Source organism: Barbatula barbatula (genome assembly GCF_947034865.1).
Source record: "Barbatula barbatula genome assembly, chromosome: 6".
Taxonomy (NCBI): Eukaryota; Metazoa; Chordata; class Actinopteri; order Cypriniformes; family Nemacheilidae; genus Barbatula; species Barbatula barbatula.
Window position 1 is genome coordinate 17,084,054 of NC_136765.1, and position 14,929 is coordinate 17,098,982.

At 39.2% G+C, this 14,929-nt stretch overlaps 2 protein-coding genes across 5 annotated transcripts; both read right to left on the minus strand.

Annotated features, from left to right (window-relative positions):
- Window positions 1-270: 270 nt before the first annotated feature.
- Window positions 271-5,189, minus strand: asmt2 (acetylserotonin O-methyltransferase 2). 4 transcript variants are annotated; one of them, XM_079458788.1, is made up of 10 exons: window positions 4,884-5,086; window positions 4,545-4,709; window positions 4,357-4,454; window positions 3,418-3,592; window positions 3,129-3,258; window positions 2,802-2,870; window positions 2,198-2,316; window positions 1,913-2,050; window positions 1,604-1,726; window positions 271-1,251 (listed from the first exon to the last, which is right to left on the minus strand). In XM_079458788.1, the coding sequence occupies exons 3-10, from the start codon at window positions 4,435-4,437 to the stop codon at window positions 1,040-1,042; spliced, it is 1,047 nt and encodes a 348-aa protein (XP_079314914.1). In that variant the 5' UTR covers window positions 4,438-4,454; window positions 4,545-4,709; window positions 4,884-5,086; the 3' UTR covers window positions 271-1,039. The 4 variants fall into 4 exon arrangements, with proteins under 4 accessions (XP_079314914.1, XP_079314915.1, XP_079314916.1 ...); XM_079458789.1 differs by having other exon boundaries at window positions 272-1,251; window positions 4,545-4,615; window positions 4,884-5,002; XM_079458790.1 differs by having other exon boundaries at window positions 272-1,251; window positions 4,560-4,709; window positions 4,884-4,980.
- Window positions 4,884-14,852, minus strand: pgrmc2 (progesterone receptor membrane component 2). The gene is made up of 3 exons (XM_079458791.1): window positions 14,417-14,852; window positions 12,181-12,336; window positions 4,884-7,721 (listed from the first exon to the last, which is right to left on the minus strand). Exons 1-3 carry the CDS (start codon window positions 14,766-14,768, stop codon window positions 7,624-7,626), a joined length of 606 nt encoding a protein of 201 aa, XP_079314917.1. The 5' UTR covers window positions 14,769-14,852; the 3' UTR covers window positions 4,884-7,623.
- Window positions 14,853-14,929: the final 77 nt, after the last annotated feature.

Genomic DNA, 14,929 nt, shown 5'->3' on the forward strand with positions numbered 1-14,929 from the left:
AGTTGCTGCATATGGAGACAACTTGTGTAAGCAGGTACCGTCGGTTTTCAATGTGTTTCGCAATTTATTGTGATGCCATTCTCAAAGAAAAAGCTCCAAAGACAATTATATATATTTATATTTATATATATGAAAATATTTATGAAAAATATTTGTAATATTTATGAAAAATTTATATATATATTGAAAATATCGATTTGTTTACTTGCTCTTTTTTAAGAAGGCAATGTGAACTTGTAAAAACAGAAAAACACAATTGCACAACAAAATTAACTTTGATTATTGTTTCCTTTTATTATAAAGAAATCTAGGACAACAAATGTGTAGCCCGAGGTCAGGATGGTGCATGTTTTCACTAAAAAGTACACTGTAACACAAACAATTTACAAACAATTCTTCCTGTGTTTCCTGAAAAGGGCTGGGAATTGTGTCATTATGTCACATGTTAGGAATACTGGACGCCACACACAATCATTTAATCATACAGTTAAAATGCTAGTTAGACAGAAATAGCTGAAGTCAGAAATTGACAGGAAGTGTGTGTAGGAGTTAAAAAACACTTTGTTTTATTTTTGTGTTAAAAAAGTATTTGTGTTATTTCAACAAATCACCACTAGGGGTCATACGTAACCATGACTAAAAAAGACCACCCTCTCAAAAAATACAGGACAGGACGGAGGGAGGAGCTCATTTAAACCTGGCCAATGATCAAAAGACCTCCTCAACACTCCCACTTTCTAGAATCTAGAATGTGATCTAGAATTAGAAAAAACTGCATCAAATCTTAATAGTTTAGCCTGTGTTAATAAAGTAATTTTGGTTTGTGGGGTTTAAAGTATGCTGGGTTAATGTTCTTATTTGCATATTTATGGAGTCAATAACATAGACTGGGTGAATAACATTCCGATATGCATATAATGAGAGATCAATATTACTTGCAGGACACACAAAACTATGTGAAAAAACAGATGTCTAAAATGGGCATCAGTCTAATCGCTAATGTGTCTTATCATCTGTAGATGAGGCAGAATACCAAAGTTCATTTGAGTGCCAGAATAGCATCATATGATTTTCCGGTCCGACAAACCTGCACGTCCCTGAATCCAGCGTCAGTTAGCAGATGTGTGTAGTAAGAGGGTGGGTGCTCTTTCCCTTCAGTCTGGACCAGCATGTTCAGAGAGAATGTCTGAACCATAGTTGGACCCCGCCGGTTCTCAAACAGCAGTGCCTCTGCAATCAGAACACCTCCACCTAGTGTAAGAACATAAGAGATGGGAAAGGGGAAGGTTTTCGTTTAAAATCCATCAGATGTTTTGCAAGTAACTAGATCCAAAACGCCACTTTGAAAATAATCCAATTTAACATTAAGTAAATCACTGTTTTTGGAAAATGACCCCCATTGTTTTGACCATTTCTATAGAATAGCACAACATTGTAACATTAGGTTATAATGTTTGTGCAAAATGAATTCGCAGAACAAGAATACAACAGTACAAACAAAGCATCAAATTCCAAAGCAGTTAAAAATCGTTGTATTATACAGAATAACAGTCAAATAGACGCCATGCTGATTTTCACCCATCTTTTCCACCCTCTGTCTCACCTTTATTACATGCTGAATGAATCTTTTTCAGTAGTTTGACATTTTTATCATCTTTCCAGTCATGAATTATCCGGGCCAGAATGTACAAATCTGCACAAGGGATTTCTCCATCGAAGAAGTCTCCTTCACACAAAAACATTTACAGTACTAGTTTTACCTTTTCAACATATCATAGAACTAATAATGGCTTTGAAAAATACTAATAGAGAGGGCAGCCAGATGGCCTGCCTGCGATTTCAACACATTGAGATTGACAGAGACCATACAGAATAAGAATCATTAGTAAGGTTAAAAATAATGATTTCCCACCCTCTTGAAAACAAATGGTGTCATTTTGCTGAGCGAAATGTCGCCGAGCGGACTGGATCACTTCTGGAAGATCCAGAACCGTGAGGGTAGAGGATGGATATTCTTTTGCTATCTCCCGCGCTAATGCACCAGAACAGCCTGCAAAGGGTTTTACAGTGACTACACGATATAGTTTAAAAAAAAAATTTTTATTATTGGAGACAAATCACTTTCACAACTAAAGAGTAAATCTTATTTACACATTAAAAAGGAAAGAGCAGAAACTAAAACTACATTAACACTCACCACCCAGATCTATGATAGACTTGAAACAGGAGAGATCGAACGCTGTTGCTATGTCATGGCCATCAATGACCCACGTAGAGTTCATCAGACCCATAAACTTCAGCATCTCCTCTTCTGACCTGAAACAAACACGCAAACCTGTGTCAACATCGGGATAGTTTCCAACTGGATTCACAGAAAATATAATACAAACAAACCCAAGTATCGAGCCATCTGACATCAACATGGCAAATATTATGCACAGAGATTGTGACATATTATGGTGACAGAATTATACATTAATACAAAAAGGTAGAAAATGATTACATATCATTACCAGACCAACTGAAGCAAACTCACAACATCATTGACACCCAAACAATTCCAAGACACACACCTCATGGTTGAATCAAACACGCACCATCCCCTCACAGATGAGAACAGCCTGTCATAAAGCCTCAAATATTTCAGGGCTTAAAGTACATGCCCTAGTATTTCTCAGCACCAGCGGCTAATCGCTTAAGACCGCATCACTGGAGTTAAATAAAGCACTTTCAATCTGCACTGACATTCACCCAAACAGCACTGCTAAAGTTATATAAAATGTATAATACATTGCGCAAACCTGTATATGGCAGAGAAGATTTCTTCAGACGGAAGGCCGAACGTTTTCTCATTCTGGTTTTTTCCTTCCCTGTGAGGTTTTAAATGATGCTGATGATATGACATGTTTTTTTAAACAGAATAAATATTCAAAATTCCAAATACTGTTTAGTTTAAAGGCAAGGCTTTTTAGTCGACTTGAATTGATCAGTAGCATTTCAAGTCTTTCAAATCTGCATCCAAACAAACTACATCAAAGGCATTTATTATAATAGGCAAGTTAAATGGACATGAAGACAAAGCAGTGGTCACATAATGTCAATACTAAAATGAAAATATCTACACCCACCTAACGGCATCTACCAGATTGTTCCAGAGCGGATAGATGGTTTGAGAATAATAGATGATTAAACTGTGTAGAGATTTGGGGCTGGATTTAGCCAAGTACAGATTAGCAACAGCTGTACTGTTATAATAGGCTACAAGAAAATAAACAGCAGTGGTTCAGAGACAGGAAGCTGTATTAAATAACATCCATTAGGGTGATTTCATCAACACGTTCTCTTTGACCAGTTATATTAAATGTCAGAATTTTCCATAGCGAAAATGAATACTGCTGGAATTACTAGATAAACCACCTGTTCCTTGTATAAATTCGACTTCCAAAATCTCAATGGCAACCAGCAGATCCAGTAAACGTTCAATTCCATCTCCACTGGTGCCAAGGTTCTGTGCCACTTCACCTGCAGTCAGGGGCTTTTGGGACTCTAGCAGGAGGTCAAACACGCCTAGATCACACGCTGAGAATATCGCCTGAAAGGGTTCAGAGAAGTGAAAATTATTCACAAAACACAACTAATTAACTAACTAACTAACTAACTAACTAAAGTTTTCGCAGGGAAATATCACACTTTTATCCACATATTTAAACCTAGAAAGGCACATTAATACTGTGTAAACTTTTAAGTAGATTTTCAATACATTTTGACATTGACTTTAGAGAGATGCCCTGTGTAGTGTTGTAACTACAGGAGATACAAGCAGGACTGATTCCACAGGTGTAGACGACCAAGTAATACTGCCGTTTTGTTGTAAAGTAAGGGAGTGGCCTGAACCTTTATGAATGATGTTTGATAAATAAAGATAATTGACAGTAAAGGCAGAGCAGAAGGCATCCCAGACATAACTTCTATCACAAAATATATATATATTCTGAATACTCTTTTTATAAAGCCATGTTTAAAAACAATGATATTTTTTATTTTATTCCGTGAACCAGTGACATAATTTCTCCAAAATAAAAATATTGTTTAAACAATACAATACTAATGGTATGGGGTTATTTTACGATCTACTTACAAATTAATATGTTTTGGATCAAGGTTGATTTTAACATGTTTAGCATTTTCTGTCTTTCACAGGTTTGTTTATGTTGGATTGAAATTATTTACAATATACAAAGTACACGCAGAAACCCTGCAGTCATTTGGTGACCCTGGTGAAAATTTTGTTATTTATTTATTTAAAGCCCAAATTATAGAAATGATAGGGTGATTTACAGAGCATAAAACCCAAACCTTGGAGATCCTGAATCCGTTTAAATACTCCATAAGTTTGAAAGGGTAGTCCAGTTCACTCTGTGATAAATGTTCGGCCATGATGGCAGAATTCCCTCCTGCAGAAATCAATTCAAGTAAATCATCAATAGTCATTGCACACTTGATGCATACGAAATATTAACGATGTCAGATTGTGTTTAGATAACATTCCTGTTCCTGACATTGTGCAGCCAGCATGCATTCCCTCTCTGAAATGTGGGGCCCCTGATGGGAGAGCCTTTCCCAGCAAAAGTGGAACAATGTAAGGTATAACCACATCAGCATCGTCATGCATCTTATACTCATTTCTAGATCTCGATTTAGCGCTAAACCTGCAGTCAGAGTGCAGATGAATTAGTGCTTATGAGAAAACGTAGCAGTTTGAGCATCGTTTGCCAACCAAACTCACAATTAAAAACAAACTAATACCACCACACTACTATAGACTCACAAGCACGTGATACTGTTAAACAGGTCCAATAATGTGTTCTGATCGAGACACTTACCAAACAAAAAAGCGCCACGTTCTGATATGCAATTCTGCTCAAGAAAACGCTACTCGGCGATTAAAGCAAAACCTCAAGAAGCGAGATAACATTTGGTGTCTCTGTATCCCTCTATCGGTAAACACACTACCAGCCGCACAAACAAACACGTCACGCGTTTAACGCGATCTAACCGCGAGATGGCGCTGCAGGGTAAATGCAACGTCAAATGCGTAACACCAAACGCCAGATGTCACTAAAACTTTGAGAAATCATGTTGCACACCAATGTTTTCAAAACATATCGTTGAACGCAAGCTTTAAATCTGAAGGCTGAAAGAGCCTAGCTCTGCATTTTTGTATGTGCAATTTCGGTTATTGCAACTTGAGGGTGTCAAATACGTCAACCACAAACTCCCCCCGGTTGCTCCAGCACATCGCTTGCATATGTTTAATGCGTTGCTGTAGATGTGAAAATCCCTAATAACATACAAATTGCACTTAATTTACTCTTAGAAATGCTATTTACTTTTGTACGTATTTACACTTCATGAGGCGAAGTCCACATTTACATTTAGCAGACGCTTTTATCCAAAGTGACTTACAAAGAGTTCATAAAAGAGCAATAGTACAATAGGTGCTAATACAAAGTTATTAGTTTCAACAAAAGCCAGAACAATACCTGTTGAGAGAAGATGGTTAGTGTACTTTATTTTTTTCATTTGTCTTTCAAGTATATTATTATGCTATTAAGCTTATATTAGTCATATTTAGAAAGTTTTAAACAATTTTAGTTCTTGTATTTTAAATAATAAATGTTGCACTTAAGTTCAAGAAAATAGGCAGAGGATAACAGTCGTTATTAACAAATGAATATTTTATTTCTGTAACAACACTAATCCTTCTCTCTTGAGCTCTCTCGCTCTCTCTCTCTCCCTCTCTCTCTCTCTCACTCACACACACACACACACACACACACCCTTGCAATCTCCACATTTAAATACATGACGTGAGAGCCAGCATTGCCTCACTGTTTGCTGCACATGCTTTAATAAAATGATACACATATTTACAGAATCCTCAACTTGTTTGGATTTTGCCTCATCCCCCAGCAAAGACAGAATAATGTTCCAAACACACTGTTCCCTCTCCAGAAAAAAAAACAATTAAAGGTGGCTTTGAAAAATTACCCACAATTAAAAATAAATTCAACAGAGGGGAAAGAGAGATGGATACAAGAGAAAGAGCAATGGATCTTTTGGCCAGTACAACACAGCAGTGCGTGGAGTTTAATAACAGCGCAGATATGGCAGTAACACTGAAATAGCTCAAAGTCTATATACAAGGTCGCGATAACAGCGGTCAAGCCCCTAGTGTCTGGTTCTCTCACAGACGAGAGCATGACTCTGTCTTCTGAACAGTGAAAACATTGGGAATGCCGTGGCTTCTCAAAATCCTCCCGTATTTAGGAAATGTGGAAAGGGCAGAGCTGAACGTGTTCTGCGTGAATCTTTGCATGTTCTCACTCCGATTTCTACAATTTTGTCTTTATTCCCTTCACCTATTGACTATTCTGGACCGTCCTGTAGTAGAATTAAACGGAAATAAGGCACAATAACTACACTGACTGTTTTGTTAATAGAGGAAGGTAGAATTCTGTTGGCCAATGAGTAGATCCATTCCAACTGCAAAAGCAACCGTCCCTTTTCATCACAACCAGCCATTCAGATTCATATAAAATGACAATGCCAAATCCACCCACCCAAACCTTTCCCACATCTTTTAAACAATCACGAGAGTCGCTACACACTAGGGGTGCACACAATACAAAAAATTGCTAAAATAGCACCCATCTATCCCGGCACCCCAACTTTGGATTGGCTCATTGCAGACACATTAGATTTTTGGACTTGTTACTATTTCCACTTGACATTTCCTTCGATTTACAATAAGAAAGTTTCCACCGTGAACAAGCAGGCATGACATTTAAATGCTCAAAATGTGTGTTTTGGTACATATTACACAAAAAAACTTGCAAAATAAAAAGCAACAAAGAGAGAACCCATTGAGATTTTAAACCTGTTTTGTATCGAACTCCCAGATTCTGCCCCTCTATGTTTGACATAAACATACAATTCTTTACCTTATAGGTCACGTACAGTGAAGCCCCCAAATTACAGAAAAACTGTGAATAAAATAAATGTGCATTCAGTGTTTCCTTCTTTCTCGTTTGATTCATCTCTCACTTTCAGTCTAAGCCTGAACACATAAATGTGCAGGGTTTGATAAAAAGAAGTCAATTTCACTTTCTGACAGACTGAGGGTGTAGATGCTGGGTATATAACAGAGTTCAGAGTGTAGAGTATGTGAAGGAGGCTTTAGGGTTTTTACTGCATGGCTGACCATTAAGAGTGTAGAACTGATGGAATAGAGTATGTTAGTGAGGGTTTTATTCAAGTGTTGTTGAGGTGCTGCTCGACACAGGAGCTGGATTAAGGACAAGCAAGGCCAGACAGGAATTTCGACAGGCTATTGATCTGTTTTGGGAGGAGGTGAAGAACAGTCCAAACGAAACAGGCATCTTGATCCGTTGTGAGGGAGCATCAGTAAAGGTAATCGGGGGTTGGTCATACAGAACTGGAGACACCGAGATTGATGTGAAGCCGGGCAGATTCTGAGGTGTATTTCTGCTGGGGGTATCACAATTCTGAATGTTGGCCTTCTCAGTCCTGGGGCTTTAGCTGCTGTGATGATTCAGCAGATCATTCAGCTTTTTGATGATCCTTCATGTCTTCCTCATCTGTGTACTCTGATGGCTCATCTCCCGGCTTTAACAAGCGTCCAACGTAGTCGTATTTCTCTGAGAGAGAGGAAGGATGAAGAGGTGTGGGGAGGAAAGAGAAATTATTATTTACAGAAGATTGTTTACTGTCATCAGGTCAGTTTTCAATTTACAAAATCTCTAATATTTAACGCCAGATTTAACTAACTGAAAAGAGCAGCCAATGACTCATTTGACGTCTTACACAGCAACACAAACAGCCATGAGGTGAGTCACTTCATAGTGAGTCAGACAAAACTGAAAGTGAAACTTCTTTACTGCATTAAAATGCAAGCTCACCGCATTGTCAAATTACGTTTTTTTTTACATTTAAAGACAGGAAACAATACCCATATATTTTATAGCTCTTTGATCTTGGGGTTAAAGGCACAATAACGTTACGGGCACTCATATTATAGCCTATTCCTGCATCTGGCAGTCATTTATCTCCTAGGAAGCAATACAGGTTATAGTCAGAACTTGAACTCGTGGTTTTTACTTTTTGCCATAAATCATCATCCTTTATGTTTGTCACTGGGTTTTGCAAATACTATAACTAATAAAAAGTGCTTGTCATGGAGCCTGTGTATCACCAAAAGATTCACTATACAATACGCATCCAGATTAGGCTAAAAGTTTTTACACTTCTCTTATGACAGATTTAGAGAAAGATATTCGGCTAAATGTTTTTACACTTCTCTTATGACAGATTTAGAGAAAAATATACTCGCAGAGAAATACCATTCACAACTACTTATCAGTTAATCTGACAAATCAGTGCATAAAGTAGTTTTGAGAATGAGTTTGAGAATAAAGTTGCAAAAGATCAAGTCCTTATACAGAGACGCTTGTTTCTAAAACAGGATTTCTAGGCTACATCATATGTATGCATGCGTTTTTACAAATAGAAAATATGTATAACGGATAAATATTGAATTGAAATAGATCACGGATTTCTAGATATAATAACTTTATTGTCATCGTTAAGGGAACAATGAAATACAGTTTAGCAGCTCTTCTGGATGGCAGTTGTCTACATACATAAACAAAGGTATATATACACACAATATTATAAAAATTGTATCCACTGAGGTAGTGCAGTGACCGTGCAAGTAAAACAATAGTGCAGTAATATAGTAGGGGGGGGGTTATTGCACCTTTATAGTTTTTACTGCACATTTTAGTTTGTTTGGGAGTGTGCAAGTGTTTATGTATTTAAGCATCAAACTGCTTGGGGATAGAAACTTTTCTTCAGTCTGTTGGTTTTGGTTTTTTATCAGTCTGTACCTTCTCCCAGAAGGTGAGGGAGAGAATAGATGATGTCCAGGGTGAGCAGGGTCTTTTGCAATGCAATTGGCCTTCTTTTGAAGTCAGCCAGTGTAGATGTCATGGAGTATGGGTAGTGACATACCAATCACACGTTTAGCTGCCCTCACTACCCTCCGCAGGTCCTTCCTGTTCTCTTCTGTAAAGCTGGAGTACCATACCGTGCAGCAGTAAGTTACCAGGCTCTCTATGGCGGAACGATAAAAGTTGGTCAGCAGGTTTTGAGGTAGGCGAGAGTGTTTCAACTTCCTGAGTCTTTGTTGGGCTTTCCCCACCTGCTGGGAGATGTGTGTGGACCAGGTGAGGTCGGACGAGATGTTCATCTAATTTAAAGCTCTCTAGCTCCTCTCCATGTGTGCAGAGGGTGGAGTGCTCTGTACATTTTGATTTCTTGAAGTCCAAAATAATTTTCTTGGTTTTGCTAATGTTTATGTTCAGATTATTGTAAGAGCACCAATCTGTGAAATGCAGAATAGTCTCGGTAGTACCCCCCCGGCCTGCGTGGGGCGATGGGGGTAAGTGGCAAGCATGGCGGGACAAGAGCCGTGAGGGAATGGCACGAGGCCGGTGACATGAGTGATAACTCTCACAGAGGAGCGACAACAGGGAAGGGCAAGAGAGGACCAGGCCTGGATTATATGTGATGTTTTATTATGTTTGTGTGGCCGGCGGTCGACCTTGAGGGAGCTGCCAACATTTTAAGTTGGTTTTGTTGTTTGTTTATTTTATTAAAAGTCTGTTTTATGTTCGCTGGTTCCTGCCTCCTTCCTTTATTGAGCTTTGCTACAGCGTACTATTAAACTTTTGTGAATGGTGAAACTTTGCAGTTAATACGTGGGTCACATGCATATAGAATCGTGAGGGTCACCGTAAAGAACAGTATAAACTCCCATCAGATCCTTTACACAATTAATAATTGCTGCACAATATTTTTTGCATAATAGGTGGCAAATTTCAATAGTGCAATCGATACGGAGGCAGATATACCGATGCACGCATCATCAGGAGACTATGTATTGCCGTATTGATATTTTGAACACAGGCCTATTGTCAACATTGCCACCACAGTATTTAATTCAATTCAATTTAATTTTATTTATATAGCGCTTTTCACAATTTGCATTGTTCCAAAGCAGCTTTACAGGGGAAAAACGAAAAACCCAAGAAAGGGTAAAACACACTACATGGTGTGTTATATAATAAATCCAATTATTCTAGTAAATAATATCTAATGTCAGCATCTCCTGGTGGTTTATTAAGGATATTTGCTTTAAGTGAATGCTTGGCTGAAAAGATGTGTCTTTAATCTAGATTTAAATTGGGCGAGTGTGTCTGATCCTCGAATAGTGTCAGGAAGGCTATTCCAGAGTTTAGGTGCTACGTATGAGAAAGCTCGACCCCCTTTGGTGGATTTAGTTATTCTAGGTATTATCAAAAGTCCTGCGTTTTGAGATCTTAGAGAGCGTGATGGGTTGTAGTGTGATAGAAGCTCTGTTAGGTAGGTAGGGGCTAAACCCTTTAAGGCTTTATAAGTGATTAAAAGAACTTTTAAGTCAATACGATACTTAATGGGTAGCCAGTGAAGGGTTGATAACATTGGGGTTATGTGATGGTATTTTCTGGACCTGGTTAGAACTCTGGCAGCTGCGTTCTGAACTAACTGTAGTTTGTTTATTGATGATGCAGGACAACCACTAAGTAGCGCATTACAGTAGTCAAGTCTTGAGGTCATAAATGCATGAATAAGCTTCTCCGCGTCAGCAACACACAGAATATTTTGTAACTTTTTCTTAGGTGGAAAAAGGCTGTTTTTGTGACATTTGAGATGTGATTTCGAAATGACAGGTTGCTGTCTAATATAACGCCTAGATATTTTACTGTATTTGTTGGAGTAACGTTACATCCTTCAACTTGCAGTTTATAATCAGAAATATTCGGTTTGCGTGTTTAATTTAAAAAGTATAGCGTTTTCCATTTCCTGAAAAACATCCATTTGGACATCCTAGGTCTGGGAAGAAATGTGACGATTTCCAACACAATCCAACCAATAGAACATTCATAAATAATTTAAAAGTTGAACCATCATCTTTAAGCCTTATTATTCTTATAAGACTCCTTATAGTTATGTATGTAGTGAGGTGTAACGGTTCAAATTACTGGGTTCGGTTTGTGTCACGGATTTAGGGTCACGAATTCGGTTCGGTATGTGCCATGTTCAGGGAAAAGGGACAACTGACAAATAAAAAAAAAGAACAAATAATCAAGCTACAAGTAACAGAATCAATAAAACAACAGAGAAAAGCAGAATATAATATAAAATACTGTATATATATACATTTTAAGGTATAGAAATGTATTAAAGTAATCAAATATAACATAGCATATGTAAAAATTATATAAAGATGGATCATAATTGAAGTTACAGAGGCTATTGAGTCACAAGCAGTGAGTGATTTACTTGACTTTTAACAGACAACAGGAATATTTCAGAGGAATGCAACAGATCCAGTACACGTTCATTTTCGTCTGTTCCGTCCGTTCACTTAAGACATAACCTACTTTGTTTCTTACGCTACTTGACAAGAGGGCCATGTTGACCTACTTTGAGTGTGAATTTGTCCATTTAAGCGCAAGACTTTAAAGGCAACTCAATATATGCTCCATGTCTGAGACTACGCTTTCCTTGTGTATACTTCGAATCTTCTCACAGCGCGCAAGCGAGTTTTCTTGTGCATCATCTCGCACTTAAATGTTTAAATTGGCAAGGCTTGAACCAGCAGTTGAACCAGCAGTTTAACCAGCAATATGTGCTGTTCAGGTCTCACCTGCACTCGCGCGCTCACAACACCCGGGTGATGACAGCGTTAATGACTGGTCATATTACAGCATAGTCTGTTTTACCCATTATAATTTTTAACGAACCATATTATAAATGCGTTGTCAGATTTAAGATGAACTGCATAACGAACTGTTGGTTGACAATGGTGCGGTAAAAATTTTACCAAGCACCGTTGCACCCCTAGAATGTACCAGTAAAAGTGTTTCTGGAAAAGTGATGTTAACATCTGATCTTGCTCAATGGTCTATAACCGATCATACCTTCAAGGTTAAAAGAATAATACTTTCATTCTTTAATACATTTACTAAATTAACAGGCAAAACATAAACTTACCCATGAACTGCATCTCCCATTCCCGAACGCTTTCCATTTGCACTGCGTTCAGGTCTGAGAGATCATCGTACTCATCCGGTAACGCATCTTTTTCCAGACAGAATGTGGCCAGACCCCGGGAAGCATCACGTCCCGCAAAGATTCCATAAGGACCCTCTGGAAGGGAGAAGATATTGTTAGTACAAAGGTCAGCGAAACATGTTCAACAACAGATATACAGTACAAATTCTGAACATGCTACTGCATTATTTGGACTTCTAACACAGCACCCAAAGAATGCATTGCTGTATTAAAACTAAGTAACAGGTGTGCAAGAAAAACAAAAACAATATTACTATTATTTTAGGTTTTGAGGCATGCTTCCAGCTGAGAGTAAAGTAACAAACATAAATTCTGTATTTACGTAATAACTGAGCAGGTAGGCCAGACAATCCCCGGCAGCTAAATTGTTGGTGTGAATACAGATGCTTGGGTCTATCTAAGGAATGCAGGTAACCCAAAACAGCTGTGAGGGATTCTTTCAATAAAATACTGTTTCATAAGAAAACTGATGTGAGGCCGCACAAAAACATGTAACACCACACAACCCCAGCTGTGTGTTGGTTCAGGCTACTTTCTTTTCCTCAAACCTAGACATGACAGAAGAACACAACAAACTGACGAACTTCAGTCACATGACATCAAACGTAGATAAAGAGAGAGATGATGAAAACAGGCACGTATCACAGTCGCCTGATACATTACGAACAACTAGAGAAAAGGTCTCGGGCTAAGAGGACTTGAGATTCTTATAATCCTGATTTTAAACCTCAAATCCTGAAACAAACAAATCAACGCCTCCGAGAGCAGATGACTGGACCTCAGTCAAAACTTGCATTAAGAACGGAAGGTGTAAAAAAAAGCCCCTTTCAATACTTTCTCGGCTCATCATCTGACACCCATGTGCAAAAGCAGCTGAACATATTTGCACACAAACACACTGTTTAGCAATTGTGTAATAATAATCTTAAAAGGAACAATCCGTGCCAGCCAAACGCTAACCCAAATGAGCGAGATAACCTATGGTCCACTGATAAAACTATAAACATTTAATAGTGACATGATCGCATCTCATGTAACGGAGGTAAACACAAATCTGATTTTGTGATGATATGCTGCATGATGTCCGGTCAGAATGCAGGCGTCTACAATAAGGACATACTGGTTAGGGTCTGCTCTGCAGATACCCAGCAGTCACCCATGAACTCCACAGATGGTCAGATAACATATCGCAAATACAAATATAGCTGTGACAGATCTGACTCTTAATCATAGAGCCCTGGTTTAGTCTACCAATAAAGCTTGCACAATAAATGCAATCAAAGTTCACGATTATTCAAACACATACTCCAGAACCTTCTTTCTGAAAACTTCAGAACCTTCTCCCAAATACACTCGCAAGACGATCACATGACCGCAGTTTCTGCTTTTTGCTGCAAAATATTTCGAGTATTTGCGCAGGAAACTGCAGCTGAAGCCAATAAACAGCTCTTAAAGTCAAGACAAGACAGCAGGAAGGAGAATGGAAGTGGTAAGACCCTGTGCCTGATTTCTTAACAAGGGCCACTGCTATACTTAGCTGACCTAATATGCATCACTGGCAAATCAATCTGCTAACTGTAAACGATTACAGAAATAAATATACATTTCAGAAAGCTATGCGCACATCAGTCACGGGTGAAGCATGTCTGGTGTGACATGATAAGATTTAAAGAAAAGGGAGATGGGTGTGTCAGCACATGGCGTTGACCCCTTTTGTCCACGTCACACATGGCTCCTAGTCAAAAATGCATGTCAGGTTGAAGTCTGGGAAAGCCAAGCTATGGCAAAACAGACTGCCTATGGGGGAAAATACAGAGTACTTGCATAGCTGTACACATATATGAATGATACAGAAAAAACGTATTACATATAGTAACTCAAGCTTGCGTTTCAGTTAAACCAAGTTGATAATAGATGAGATTAGCAGACAGATGCTTAGCCTGGCGGTACTGTCACCAATATCTTTACCAGTATAATACAATCTGGGGATATATTACAGAAAGAAACATTCACTGAAAGCAGCATGGTTACAAAACTGATCAAATAGACCTTATGTTTCTGCAACTGTTGTATTGATTAGCATAAGCTGGCCAGCACGCAAGCTGAAGTTAAACAACACCTCTGAATGTGAGCGTGAGCCACAACGCGCCCTTACCGCGTCCATAAAACTTTTTGCCGCTGGTCACGTCGAAGACCTTGGTGTTCACTGCCATGAGTATCCGCGGGTTTTGCACGCCGTCGTACTCGCGCAGCTGCTGCTGGGTGAAGTCGCGCCTTCTCATCTTGGGCAGCTGCGAGGCCTCGCTGCTCCGGCCCGATTGCGCTCCCGCCCTCTTCCACCACCGCGCGTAAATCACGTAACACGCGGCGAGCACTAACACTAGGACGCTGAGATTGAGTAACATGCCGCCTATACCGAGACCGGCTCCCGGATCCAGTTCCTCCGTCGTGCCCTGGCTGCCGCTAGTGTCCTCCGCTGTGCTCCTACCGTCCCCATCGTCCGCCATACTGCAACGATAGCGCCTTCCCACAGCTCGCTCGCGCCCGCCCACCTGGCAGGCAGAAACGCGTTTGATTGGCTATTCGGCGGCGGAAATTAGCGCTGCTGATGGGATTTGTAGTTTTATTCCGGGGCGCCTGTGTCGTTTCGACTGTGTTACGCCTACAA